Source organism: Dipodomys ordii, unplaced genomic scaffold (genome assembly GCF_000151885.1).
Source record: "Dipodomys ordii isolate 6190 unplaced genomic scaffold, Dord_2.0 Scaffold2, whole genome shotgun sequence".
Lineage (NCBI taxonomy): Eukaryota > Metazoa > Chordata > Mammalia > Rodentia > Heteromyidae > Dipodomys > Dipodomys ordii.
Genome location: NW_012267218.1, coordinates 26,644,196 through 26,658,568, shown reverse-complemented (window position 1 = coordinate 26,658,568; position 14,373 = coordinate 26,644,196). Strand labels below are relative to the sequence as shown.

The window sequence follows — 14,373 nt, the reverse complement described above, 5'->3', positions numbered from 1 at the left end:
TGACACCATTATCATGCTTGAGTGGTTAAAAGACATGCCTTTACATGTCTCAGTGGGAACATTTATGTTAGATTAACTTGTAGCTGCTGGACAGTGCAGGGGATCTTATGTTATTAACCCTTAGTGACAGCACATCATCGTTGGATAGTAGTAGCTGAAGTAGGCTTGGTTACCATCCTTTCTTAACCCCTCATCTCTCCTCTCAGATATGTAATGCCCAGTTGTGAGAGTGATGCCAGAGCAAAGAGCACGGAGGTGGAAGACCCCTTCAAGGACAGGGAGCTACCAGGTGGGGAGATGCTACCCTTTTGGTACCTACTTTTCCCCTTCCACCCTACTCTGGGGCCATTTCTTGATCTAAAACAGGGAGCAGGAATAATGGGCAGGTGGACCACAAGGAGGAGGGATGCTGGGCAGGTGGACCATAAGGAGCATGGGATCAGAAGCCATGGAATCTGTAGAGAAGTTTGCTTACAGAGGTGGCTGTCTTGTGGGGCCTGGGAAGCATCTGCCACCTGCTCCACAGAATGTTTTCATGATGATCTGAGTGATTGAGGATGGCCACAGGGATATTGTGGGTAAGGGAATGGCATGAGACCCATGGAGAGGGGCCCTGGAACTTGGAAGGACTCGTGGGCTGTACTTCCCCTTATTTATAGTGAACTCTGCTAGGGGTCACAATAAGATGAGTAAATATGGATGACTTGGAATACCATAGTCTTTACTCAGTACAAAATTAGGTGGGTACGGGTGGGAATTTGCATTCTACCCTCATGACCCATTCCAGAGTGAAAACTGAAGGTAGAGAGTCCTGCAAGTCAAGCTTTCCATGTGAGCTTTGTAGAAATCACAAAAATAGAGCTGTGGCCTCCGGGACCCTTGCTTCTAGCCATCCCTGCAACAGATAAGAATGGGAGATTCCATTGTTCACCAGGCACTAGATGTAATCTAGTACCCAAAATTGGCATGAGGTTCATAGCGTGCATGAGGCAGATTGTGTGCAGATAAAGGAAGGCATGTATATGCAAGTAGTCATGAAGTCATCCTGGGGGCTAAAAGCAAGGAGATGTGAGGGAAAACCCTCCTTAGAGCCCATGCTTCTTATGAGAAGTAGTGTTTAGTAGAAGACCTGTACGTTTGGAGAGAGAAGAGAAGGTCCTAGAAGCTGCAGAGAGGTCACCATGGGTAGATTGAGGGCCCATTCACGTTGATGAACGTGAGTTTTAAGGCTCCCATCTATGTGGTTGTGTGGGGGTGTTTTTCCTAGCCATGCTCTTTTATGTGGGTGTAGACATGGAACAGGAATATATGTGATGTGCATAGGGTTTCTCTGGAACACTAAAAAGATAAAACAAGGAACAAAGGTCTTGGGACTATTTCCAAGAGAGAGTCTAATCAGCTGGAGAAGGAGGGGAGAGAGTAAAGGAGGAGGTTCTTGATAGATCTACTCATGTCAACTTGATAACCAGTGGGATTCGTCCCCACCCCACCATTCCCTGTACTCCAACAGTAATGTTTCTTACTCTCAGAGCAGCATTTTTTATAACCTACAATAACTCCCTGGACATTAACCTGAGCATATTAGCCCAGTATATTGTGAAGTTTCTCAGGTTAAGAACCTTGTGTATTGTTTCCCTAGCTTTTAACATAGTACCTGAGTTGATACTCAGCAAAAAAAAAAAATGTGTGAGATGCAGGAAAATTGAAAGCATTACTATCCATTTAGTCTGATGATACCTTGTGGGCTCTGGGTAGAGGAATGCTGAAGGTCTATGAGCGTCATCTGGGCAGTAAATACATTCCCCAAAATGGATCAAGCTGAATAAGGATTTCCAGAAACTTGGGAAGGAATGAGAGCTGAGAAGGCCATTTATTTGGTTACTTATTGGACATCTGCCTTCAAATCTCATTTTATCTTTTAGGCTGTCCAGAAGGGAAGAAATTGGAATTTATCACCAGCCTACTGGATGCTCTTACCACTGACATGGTTCAGGCCATTAACTCCGCAGCACCCACTGGAGGTGGGAGGTGAGAATGTGAGCAGGACTCAAGTCCAATAGGAAATGTGGGGCTGTGGACAGATGCTACATTCTGGAGGTTAGGAAAGCCTGGGAAGTTTGACCAGGGCAAGAGCTGGACTTCTATCCTTTTCCTGAAAACATATGCCCATGGCTTTGTCTCACCTTCTGACAAAAATTCCTCCTGCTCCTCAACCTTTCTTTTCTTTCTTTCTTTTTTTTTTTTTTTTTGAGTTGTTTATCTCCAGCATTTGGTTACCTGGTAACAGGGCTGTCTGAAAATGTCCAGCTGTTTAATCTCAGAAGAAGGAGTGTTGAATAACAGGATGGGTGATGGGCATCTGATGAGGACCAGGAGGGAGTACAAAGCACTCTGTGATGTTTCTTCTCCTTTGAGAAGGAGAAGCCATATGCCTTTGTGGCCTTCGGAGAATTCCAAGGAGGTCTGAGTAATGAAATTGGATACTTCACAATCACATCCAACCTTGTTCCGGAGTTACATGGAAATCCTTACCTGAGGCCTAAATGTACATACTACCTGGTGAACCAGGATCTCTGGAGCCTACTAGTTTAGGTCTGTTGGGCTGGTCAGGTGGAGAATGTATGTATCCATCCAGTGAGCACCTTTTGAATGTATATGACATACCAAGTCCTTTGCTAAGGACTAGCTACACAGGAATGCATTTTCTTACCTTCAAAGTAAGGCAGCTTATTTGGGACACTGGACCCTAGACAGATACTTGCAGACTGTGTGGTCCATGCTAGGCAGAGGTAGAAGAACAGAGGATTGTCTAGCACAGTGCACAGGAGGCAGTGAAAGCTTCCTGGAGGAGATGATAACAGCTGGGTTTTGAAAGCTAGGTAAGATTTAGTCAAAAGAAGAAGAAAGCCATTCATGAAGGAAGAAAGGATATAGTGACTCCAGGAAAAGGCACACTTGTGGTTCAGAATGTCTGGGCCTGGATGGAGAAGGAGGAAGAGTAGAAGAGTGGTAATAAGGAGATGAGATGGGAAGTGGGGAACAAGAAAAGGGCCTGAGGACATACGAAGACTTCCAGTTATAAAACAAGGGCACAGCAGGGGTTGGGCAGGAGCCAGGGAGGGGAAGGTGGGCGTGTTCGGGTTCCTGACAGCAGCGGCCAAGGTGCCATGAGCTTGCCAAGGACATGCAGCCTGACTCTCAGCTCAGATGGCTTCTCAAAGAGGGAATGCTAGTTTCTAATCACTAACCATCTGCTGGCAGCAGAGCTGTTATCTGCAAGGCAACTAGGTAGACAGGCCTAGGTCCCCAGGACCCACAGAAGTGGCAGGTATGACAGAGACCTCTGGCAGGACCTCTGGGTATACATTTGGAGTCAGGATTTCAAGCATAACTATCAACTATTTGGCATTCTCCCATCCAAGTACTAACCAGGCCTGACCCTGCTTAGCTTCTGAGAGCAGACGAGATCGGGCATGTTCAGGGTGGTATGGCCGTAGACAACTATTTGGCATTCTGAAGTGGACAAATGTTTTCATTTTGACACTTCCCCCCCTTTTTTGAATCATATCAAAGTGATTGTGTACATGGTCAAGATATGGTAATGTCACTGGTAGATGAAAAGAATATAATAGATGCATACAGCAAGCTAGATATTCAGTTGAGAGAGAGAGAGAGAGAGAAAGGAGAGAGAGAGAAAGAGAGATGGTACATTGAGGACATTGTGCCAGGTGAAATAAGCCAGTGGCAGAAGGGCAAATACTGTATGATATTTTTCTTGCACAAGCTATCTGAAATCTCCAAATGTGGAAAATCAGGGAGGAAAGGTAGCCTCTAGGGGACATGGAGAGAAGGAGAAGGGAGATTTTAATCAACAGACATCAAGTTTCAATCACCATTATCCTTATAGTCCACTGTACTGCTGCCCTGTACAGTTTGAGTTTTACTAAGAGGATAGATTATGTGCTCTTAGTACAGCAAAATGCAATTTTAGAAAAAAAAAAGACAAAAAGGAGAAAAAGAAAGGAAAAAGAAAATGAGTGTAGTGGTCATCACCCTTGAAAACTGCTGGTCAGGGTGCTTACCCCTAGCACCCCTTGGTTGGGAGAGCCTACAGGCTGGTTTCTAAGCATAGCACTATTACTTCTTACCCTGCAGGCATGGGCCAGGCCTTCGCATAAAGGAGCACAGCAAAAGAGCTAAGAAAATGGGGGAGGGGGGTAGGCAGGGAGTGGGGCCACACACAGTGCTCAGCAGCTCAGTAACTAAGAGATTGCACCCCAATTGCCAAGAAGAGGGGAAGGGTGAGTTTTGACAAGGCATACTCCGTGTTACATGCCTTTTTGTGATTTATGCTTAGAATATGCAAAAATACCTGTGGTTTCATGCAAAACCAGGAATGAGACTAAGTAGTCCCGCTTTTTCCTCTCTGAGCCGAAAATACTCAAAGGAAAAAAAAGTAAACAATTTATAACTTTCATTACAGTATATTGTTTAACTGCTTTATTACTGTTGTTGATTTCCTACTGAGCCTTAATTTATCAATTAAGCTTTACCATAGTCCACAGGTTATATATAAAGAATAAAAACAACGGGGCACCAGTGGCTCACACTTAAAATCAGAGCCACTCAGGCGGCTGAGATCTTAGGATTATGGTTCAAAGACAGCCCTGGCAGGAAAGTCTGTGAAGCGCTTATCTTTAATTAAACACCACAAAGCTGGAAGTGGAGCTGTAGTTCAAGTGGTATAGTACTAGCCTTGAGCGAAAGAGCTTAGAGACAGGGCCCAAGCCCTGAGTTCAAGCCTCAAGACCACCACCTCCCCTAAAAAAATAAAGAAATCTATCAGTGATTTCAAGCATTGAGGGCTTGGAAAGTATTCCTAACATATTTATGTTGACTAGAAAAATGGGAGAAAACTGGCATCTCAGCTGACTAGGGTAGCAGAAGTTAGCAAGACCCTATCTCAAAAACAAAATACAAACAAAAAGGCTGAGGTGTAACTCAAGTGGTAGGGTACTTGACTAACATGTGCATGGCCCTGGGTTCATTCCCAAGTCCCATAGAAGTCTCAGGTGTGGGTGGTCCCCTCCATGACTTCCTGAAGGTTGCTAGCTCTGACCATCAGCTCATGCATCTAGCCTCTCTATTCTACTTTAGATCCATAGAGACAAGACTTCAAGCTCCACCCCAGTGACCTCCATAGGAACCTCAGTGCTTTTGTTCTCCAGGGCCTTGGTTACATGGAGGGACCTTGGATGGACCATGGATGGACCCTGTAGCCAAGGGAAGTTAGAGTTACTGCCTAACCCACATGGTACAGGTCAAAGAGATACCTACAGATAATAAAGAAATGTATGTTTTTTCATGCCAGCATATCCTTAGGGAAAGGGCTTTGCATAAAATCTTCTCTTTCAGGTTAGGTATAATTTAGAGTTGGGAGATACTTTTAAAAATAGTTCCAAAAACATGTGTTTTTGTTTTTTAAAAAAAATTATAATAAGCTTCTGTTAGCTTGGCCATGCTTGGTTCTGATAGGTACAAAAGGTTTAGACTGCTTTGAGTAGTTGCGTTACCTGGAGGCTGGACTTCTAATCACAGGAAGACAAAATATACCAGAAATAGTTTTTAAATCAAGGAAGATCAAGGAAGTATGTGTGTGTGTGTGTGTGTGTATGAGGGGGGAGAGGGAGAAGAGTGGGAGACTGGGAGAGAGAGAGGAAGGGAAAGAAAAGAGAGAGAGGGCTGGGAAGGTGGCTCAATGGTAGAACGCTTGCCTTGCATGCCTGAGGCCCTGGGTTCGAGTCCTCAGCACCAGATAAGCAAAAAGAAAAAAGCCGAAAGTGGTGCTGTGGCTCAAGTGGTAGAGCGTTAGCCTTGAGCTGAAGAGCTGAGGGACAGCGCCCAGGCCCAGAGTTCAGGCCCCACGACCGGACCCAAAAAAAGAAAAAAAGAATAAAAAAAGAAAAGAGAGAAAGAGAGAGAGAGAGAAGAAACTTTATTAAGAAGTGCCTGGTCTGTGTTGCCAAATTTCCAGAGGGTTTAAATCCCTCTGGATCTTCCCCTTACATGTAGCCTAAGCTTTAGCGCATGCCTGAAGGACCTTGTGATATGGTCTTCATGGCGTCTGGCTCTTCTTGGATAATTTTCCTCCCACCATTGTGTGTCCTCCCCATTGCCTCTAGGAAGTCACCCTGCCTACCTCCTGGGCCCACCCCCAACCAGCAGTACCTTCATCCTACAAAGCAGTTCTCCTTTTTCCTATACTGGCTCCTGCTTATGCACTGAAACCTCACCTCTCAGAGACTACCCAGCCTAGAGGAGCTATTCCTCAGCCATCCTCTGCCTCTGCGCCCCTTGTTAACTCTTGGCCTTGTGCTTGTCGTGATGTGACATCTACCCAGCTCATGTGTTATCTGTTTCACCCACTGAGAACTTGAGTTCCACCAGAGAAGGAGCATTCACCCCCCTTTCCCCTGCTGTGTCCTCAGAATTTGCAATACTGCCTGGCACATAGGAGACAATGAAGAATATGTGTCAACAAATAGCAGTGTGAGTGATGGGTCGGTAGCAGGGTGGATTCCCGAGGGTTCACTGACTACTGCAGGACTCAGTATAAGGTTCGGTGCAGCTGTCAGGTTCTCTGTGGTAGATCTTTTTAGAGCTCTAAGGCACCCCCCCCCGGGCCTGAGGGATTTAAGACACTGCTGAGACAGTTATTTCTCTTGTGTGATGAAGGAGCAGAGGCACAGGACAGCTGGAGATTGGGTAACACATCTAGGACAGGGCTGAGGAAGAGAGGAAATCCAGGCTCCCTTGGGGTTTTGCCTTGGCTTTGGAATTCAGGCAGAGTTGGCACTGCAGGCATGAAGTTGAAGAAGCTGTGTTTGAGTCCTCACACTCAGGGTCTGACCATTGAATTGACAATTGATGGACATCAACTGAGACCGGTGGGAAGCAAGACCACATGAACACGCTGGGAGAAAGGATGGAAGGCATCTCTCCATCTCACGTTTTAGCCTGCCCCTGGTATAAGCTTCATGTTGGGTTCTGAGGACATTCCAAGAAACAGGCACAGTCTCTAGCCTGGAGGAGGGATATAAACAATAGAACCGTGTTAAAAAGCTAGTGTGAGCCAGCTGCTGGGACTCAGGGGAAGGAGGGCGCGTGAGGCTTAATATAGGGAGTGGAATTGGAGCCCCATCTTCACCTACAGCTGGGACACACTCCCGCTCACTCCACAGACCACAGGTAAGGGCATCTCAGCATAGGACACACAGTATTGAGGGATGAGGGAGGATGGAGGGGCCTGTGAAGGAATGGTAAGAGCAGTGTGGCTTGGCTCGGGAGGCAGGCTTTTGGATAGGCAGGAATGGAGACTGCAGAACTGGGCAGAGCCCAGGGGATGCCTGGACTCCTGTCTCATGCCAGGAGGCATCAGGAACCATAGGAGTACAGGGCACTAATAGCCCTATGGGTTGTAAGGAAATAAGAAAAGGGACAGGAGGGTTACAGCAGTTGTGACATAAGCCACAGTGACACTGTGGCTTAGAGGAGAGGTGAAGCTGCTGAAGCATTTGCAAAGAAATCAGAGCCATGGGAGCCTCTCTTTTCTGGCTTCAGCCTGAATGAGTGATGAGATCTGACACTAGACAAAGCGGAATGAGGTGTTTGCATAAACATCTGTGGTTGGTCATGGTAGGAGGCACCAACAGATACTGAATGGCATCTATCATCCAAGAGCACTTGCTGGATGATTGAGTTATTCCCTTAATTCTTCCCACCAGAGCTCCTAGGAGCAGCCCTCTGCCTTAGCTCAGTCCACCCAGGGCACCACAGGCTTTATCAGTCTGGAAGCAAGACTTCCGAGATCCCGGGGAAGTAGAATACTTGGAGCAGGGGAACTCTCTCTTTGCTCCACCTGCTCTAGGGAAAACCAGTCTTGAGGGGAGACTGGCAGGATGAGCTCTGTGAACCCCCTAGTCCTTCATGTAGCCCTAAGCCTCCTGTACAGTGTCTTTACTCTCCCTTCTCAACATGGATGCCCCTTGATGTCTTCACACAAAAGAGGCTGGAATGTGGCTGACTTGGCATTTTCCAGCCCCACTCGCACAGCTAGCAGGGCTGGGACCCAGCTCCAAATGGGGCTCAGTCTGCTTGGCTTGGCTCATGCCTTCCTGCCATCCCGCCTTACCTTCTCTAAAATTGCATAAGGCAGCAGAACTGGGCCCACGATCCTGGCCAAAGCAGGTTGTGGTAAACGGGGCTGGCTGTTGGGCTGTGCGGTGCAGCCAAGGCCTGGCAGGGATGAGGCTGCAGAAACAAAACTGAAAGTGCTGCTGAGGAGAGGCCTCTGCACCTCTGGGCCACAGCTCAGGCTCGGTGGGGCCGTTCAGGGAGGGACCTGGCTCCTGTGGTTTTTCCCATCCCTGGAGGTGGGAGTTACTAAAATAACTCAGAGGCAGGCACCAGTATGGCACTGAACCATGGTCATCCCAAGTCTGGAAGGAGGTATTGTTTGGGTATGTTTTTTCTACACACCATATCCAAGGAAATGTGGGCATTCTGTCTACCTGATGAGCTCTTCGAGCAGAAGCATAATGTCACCTATGGGGGAGGGGTGGTCATAGTGTGGAGCAAAAAATGTAGTTGATTTTTAGGAGCCACTGCACCCCCTCATTGAGGAGGATCCCAGCTCCAGCCTGAGGAACAGCTTTGAACCCCAGCAGTCCTGACCTCAGTGGTTGTATATGTGCATGTTTGGGCAGGAGGGAGAATGATGTGGGAATCTATACCAGCATCTGCCCAGTGCCAGAGTGCAAGCTTCAGATGTTTTAAAACAGGAAACTTCTAGAAGGTTGTGAGAGCTGGAGAAATCAGTGGGGTATGGATTCGAGGCCAAGGAATAAATAGTGGGGAGTGGTCAGTGATAAGATGGATTCTGGCAAAGATAACCTGGGAGACGGTTGGAAAGTCGGGGTAGGATTGTTATGTCCCTTCCCTATCTAGTATTCCCCTGTTGGGGGGAAATCTCTCAATCTATGCCGTTAATGAAGGGGGAGGGGAGGACATGGAGTTTCCTTTCACACATGCGCACTGCTGGTTTGGTGATTCCAGGACTCCTGATAACGTAGCAAGAGCTTGTACAAGCCATAGGAGGTCCTTGCTGTCAACATTGCCTGCAACTAGGCCTACTGTGGAACTGGAGATTTGATTTCGAGTTCTAAATCAGATGCCTTCAGGTTTTCTTTTCTCTATTATGTTTCTTTTCTTCAGAAGTATGGAAACAACCCCAAATCTCACACAGAGACTGTCTTTTGGTCTCTCTCTTCTTTCAGGAGTATCATACTTAACTGATCCTCTGGAACCATGGCTGGAGTTTCTTCTACCCCTGTGGATCAAGGGCTCTTTTACCTAAGTCCATAGACTTTGAATGGGCGTTAGGGAATCATTAATCCCTTAAAATGTATAGACTTCAGTGTATACAAATGGTTTACTTAGAGGCCTAGACCTTGGGCTTTGTTTAGGTTGTCAGATGTTTCCCCCATAGACACAAAACCAAGGAGCACTTGGAGTTTAGCTAAACCAAGGTGTTGAGTTCCCAAGTATGGCACTAGCTCTTCTCAGCCCTAGAGTTTTCTTAATGGAAGCTTCTGGAAGTCTAAGGAATTCATACTATGTGGGACGGAAGGGGCCAGGGGAAGGGGCTATGGGCCCCATAGAGGAGGGTGTTGGTCATGGCTTGGAGGGCCTCTCCCAAGGAAGTGTGTCTTGTATTTAGCCCAGCGACCAGCTAAGGGATCTGACAGGGGCCTGGGTATGCAGGCCAGCAGTGGATAGTCTAGGCTGCTCTGTACAGGGTATGAGAGAGGAGTGAAAATCTCTAATTCTCCTAAGAAGAAAGACAGGGCAGCAAAGGAGAGTCAGAGGCCAGGAAGGGAGAAGGAGTCGGGGCCAGGTGATGACCACTGTCTGGCACAGAAGGAAAACCTTGGAAGCAAAAGTAGTTCTTGCTGCAAACTAGCCTGAAGGAGGGTGGAGGGGGTAGCTCTATCAATAGAATTGCTGAAAACTGGACAGACAGGAGCCCCAGGAACACGTGTTGGAGGGAGCGAACCTTCCCTGGCAGGGCCTCTGGGTGGGATGACTTCATCCCTTCCCGTCTGAGCGACTGAGGCTTTATTATTCCAGCCTCAAGGTAGACATGACGCTATACTGAACCTAAAGGTTAAAGGAAGTTGTCTTCCCCTTGGAGCGCTCCTGGCTCCCTGGCAGGAGGGGCTGGGGGTGGGGGCATCTCTGACCACCTCACACAGCCTTCCGAGTCTCTCCTGCCTCCTCCACAGCTCAAGTCCTCCCCAGTGTCCAGGCCAGAGAATTGCTGCCCATTCACCTGACACGCACTGCAGGGACAGTCTTGAGAGTGAATGTTACAGATAAATGAAGGAAGAGTAATGACACCAAAACACTTGCAGCGCAATCTGAGCTCTGCAGCCAAAAACCACCTATGCCTGGTTTCCCTGGCAAACTAACCAGATCCCCCAAAGAGTCGGTGGCCAGCAGTTCTGCATGACTCCCTCACACCTTCTCCCGGGGACAAACTGAGTTAAGCCAGTCAAGATGACCTCCGCTGGGTACTGCCAGTTACACCTTCTATAATGTCCAGAGGAGCATACCAGAATTGAAGTCCAGCTCCTTAGGAACAGAATGGGTACCTAGCCGGGATGACTGGCTTAATTTTTTGTTGTTGTTAACAAAACTTCTTTGTTTCCCCTTGAACTTTTTTTCCCCCAGTCCTGGGGCTTGAACTCAGGGCCTGGGCACTGTCCCTAAGCTGCTTTTGCTCAAGGCTAGCCCTCTACTACGTGAGCCACTGTGCCACTTCTGGCTTTTTCTGCTTATATGGTACGGAGGAAAGGAACCCAGGGCTCCATGCATGCTAGGCAAGCACTCTACCACTCAGCCATCTTCCCAGCCCTTGCCCTTGAACTTTGAGGTTGCTTGGGAGGTGTGTCACAGGGGAGGGAGTTTGCTGGCTCAGTCATGAGAGAGGGATCAGAAATAGTCACCTTCTCCTCAGCACAACCCAGAAAAGAAGGTAGCATGAGTAATCACCTTGGACATTTTCTTGCCAAGTACGATTTCAGCATGTGCTGGCAGACGCCGTTCTTGTGGTGCTCATGCGTGCTCTGTCCAAGTACACACTGAATATTTGAATGTGTGAGACTCTCATCCTTAATGTATTCTCCTCCCAAGGGCAAGTTACCAGGCCTTTGAACATGGGGCCTGGTTCACATTCACTCATTGTCAAGCCCTGGGAACAGTAGCCCAGAACAAGTATGTGTCTGTTTTTCTGGTTAGGTGGTCCAGCTAGCCCCTCTGGAATAGATCCATCATTGGCTTTAAAGAGCAAAAGTATTATCATCTTGAATCCTTTCTTTCTTTCTTTCTTTCTTTCTTTTTGTACTGGTCCTGGGGTTTGAACTCAGGCCCTGAGCACTGTCCCTGAGCTTCTATGCTCATGGCTAATACTCTACCACTTGAGCCACAGCTCTACTTCTGGCGTTTTGGTAGTTAATTGGAAACAAGAGTCTAATGGGCTTTCCTGCTCAGGCTGGCTTTCAATCCTGATCCTCAGATTTAAGTCTTCTGACTAACTAAGATTATAGGCGTTAACCACCAGTACCCAACTGGCTCCTTTTTATAGGAAGAGTTGGTGTGTAAATAAATAAAATAGATGGGTAGGCAATGCATACCATTATATGCATAAACATTGGCTGTATCACTTCACAGTCATAAGAGCTAGTGTGGACTGAGCTACATGTGGTTATTACTGTATGTTTGGACACCAAAACATTTCCCTGGTCATTCTAGTCCAGTGTTTTTCAGTAGGTGCTAGTTAATAGTTAGTCTCCTGAGCTCACCTTGGACCTCTTGACCCAAAACCACAGGTTGGAGAGTCTTGCCCCAGAAAGTCTGGGATCTACTTACTTTAGAAGCTGGACCAAGTGTCCTATTCTCTCTCAGTTCTTCCTATAACTGGTACCCAGCAACAATGCCGTGAGAGCATTAGCCTTTCCAGTTAAGTGTCACTGCCTATTTCCATCTCTTTGAGACAGTGAACAGCATGAAGTTCGGGTTAACCTTCCCTCTTTGGGCACTTTCTCAGGGTCTGGCCTGGCACTGAGCATGTGTTACATACTCAGAGTATGTGAGGGTGGGCACATAAATGAGAAAAGTGTCTTGTCTGACAGTAAGCAAGTCAGGAGAAGGCACATAGGTCTACTCATGTGGGTTAAATCCAGCCAATGTATCTTGAGTACTCATCTTGTACCAGATTATTCCTGGCTGCAACAGAGAGTGCGGCAGGTCCATGTAATAGATATCACTCACTTGAAGACTCCAAGAATTATCCAGTCTTGGGATTGGACAAGCTTTTAGATTGAAAAGGATGGCTTGATGCTGCCAATTTCTGAGCCGCTCTGGGAGGTTTTGTCTTAGAGGAGCCATTTTTACTTGACTGCTGGCAGCCTATAACCACAATACCTGAGACTGGGCAATTTCTTGATAAGAGAGGTTTATTTTGATTCATGGTTCTGGAAGTCCAAGAGCAAACTATCAGCATCTGCTTGGCTTCAAATGAGGGCCTCATGCAACCTGAACACGATGTAGACAGCAAAAGGGAAGCAGTCATGGGCAAAGACAGGAGAGACTGGGGGGGACGTACATTTCAGAACAACCCCCTCTTGGGAAAACTAATTCATTCCTGAAAGAACAAATCCAGCCTCTCGAGAAAGACATTAATCCTGCTTCAAGGTTCTGCTTCTACCTCCCAACGGAGCTACACTAAAAACCGAATTTAGCGTGAATTTTGGCAGGACAAACCACATTCAAACCATAGCAAATACCTTGGCATTTGGCCATTTGGGTGAGAGTTTCGTGGTGCTCATGGTCCCCAAAAGACTCTAAGTGGTGTTTTCTGGGATGGGGCTTTCTGTTCATGGCTAGGTTCTCAGAGCCAGACCCCAGCCACACTCTGGAGGAGCGCGTGGTGCACTGGTATTTTGGTCAGCTGGACAGCAACAGCAGCAATGACATTAACAAGCGTGAGATGAAGCCCTTTAAGCGCTACGTGAAGAAGAAAGCCAAGCCCAAGAAGTGCGCCCGGCGCTTCACCGACTACTGTGACCTGAACAAGGACAAGGTCATCTCCCTGCCAGAGCTGAAGGGCTGCTTAGGGGTTAGCAAAGAAGGTGAGTGCTGGGCCCCCCAATGCTTCTGGCCTTTTCACACTTGCCCTGCCCTGGCACAGGGCCAAAGGGCCTTCCCGAGAAATGAGGCTCCACACTTTCATTTATTCAACAGCTGGGAGCGTGCTGTTCACATACATTGTGCTCTTGTATGAGATTGCATTCGTAGGGTTGGCCAGGCTGTAGAAGAAGTAGAGCCACACCTGTCATGCCTCAGTGTAGCAGAAGATGTTTTGTCTTCCCATGGTAGAGTGAAGAATGTGCCAGGTAGTATTGGTGGTCGGTGTGTGTGTGTGTGTGTGTGTGTGTGTGTGTGTGTGTGTGTGTGTGTGTGTGTAGGAAGAACAGGAAGTGAAGTAGGGATTGCTCCATGGAGTCACTCTGGGATGACTAACCTTCCAAGGTCACTGTGGAGGTCATCTCAATTCTCAGTCAACCAGATTGAGTAAACAATGCATATGAGGGACATTTATGGGACAGTTCTGAAAGGGACATACCTAGCACTTCCTATAATTCGCTGGCTAGTGCTCAAGCACTAGACCATATCAACAGGTAGGGAAGGATGACAAGAGGCAAGGTAAAGTGTGAGAGCCTTTGAATACAGCGGGAAGGCCTAATGAAAGGTAGTTGGAGAGGTCCGGCCAGAGAAATGATATGATCAGTTTTGCCTTCAAAAGTTATTCTGGCTGCACTGTAGGAAATGGAGTAGAGAAGATCAAGGCCACCATCATCTAACAGGCATAGCACAGTCCAGGAGAGAAGCAGTGGAGGGCCAAGTTATGAAGTCCCAAGGGGAAGAGGCAGAGATGGGTGGACTGGTAGCTGAGTGGACAAGGGAACACAGGTTTGTGTGCACATGTAGGCTAGGGTTGTTCACTGAGATGGAAATCATGGAAAAGCTGACGGGTGTTAGGGTGGGGAAAGATGGTGAGCGGGCTGGAGAGGAGAGGTGTGCGATGAAGATACAGGTTGGAGGTGATGCTGACTTACTGGAAATGGAAGCTTTGGCGAGGCTTATATTGGTCAGGGAGGGTTTGCCATAAGCAGACACAAGGGCTTCTCCTTTTTTCTGGTTGTCAGTGTCCAGGGAGCCTTTCTGGACTTCCTCTGAAGCCTTGCTGGGTAC

The 14,373-nt window shown here is 47.5% G+C and overlaps 1 protein-coding gene across 1 annotated transcript in view; it reads left to right on the top strand.

The window, feature by feature from the left end:
- The window catches only part of Smoc1 (SPARC related modular calcium binding 1), a 163,160-nt gene that overhangs the window by 144,408 nt on the left and 4,379 nt on the right, over positions 1 to 14,373 (top strand). The window contains exons 11-13 of the mRNA XM_013013655.1: positions 205 to 289; positions 1,923 to 2,028; positions 13,006 to 13,250. Coding sequence (XP_012869109.1) covers positions 205 to 289; positions 1,923 to 2,028; positions 13,006 to 13,250 — 436 coding nt within the window. The remainder of the gene's footprint in view (positions 1 to 204; positions 290 to 1,922; positions 2,029 to 13,005; positions 13,251 to 14,373) is intronic.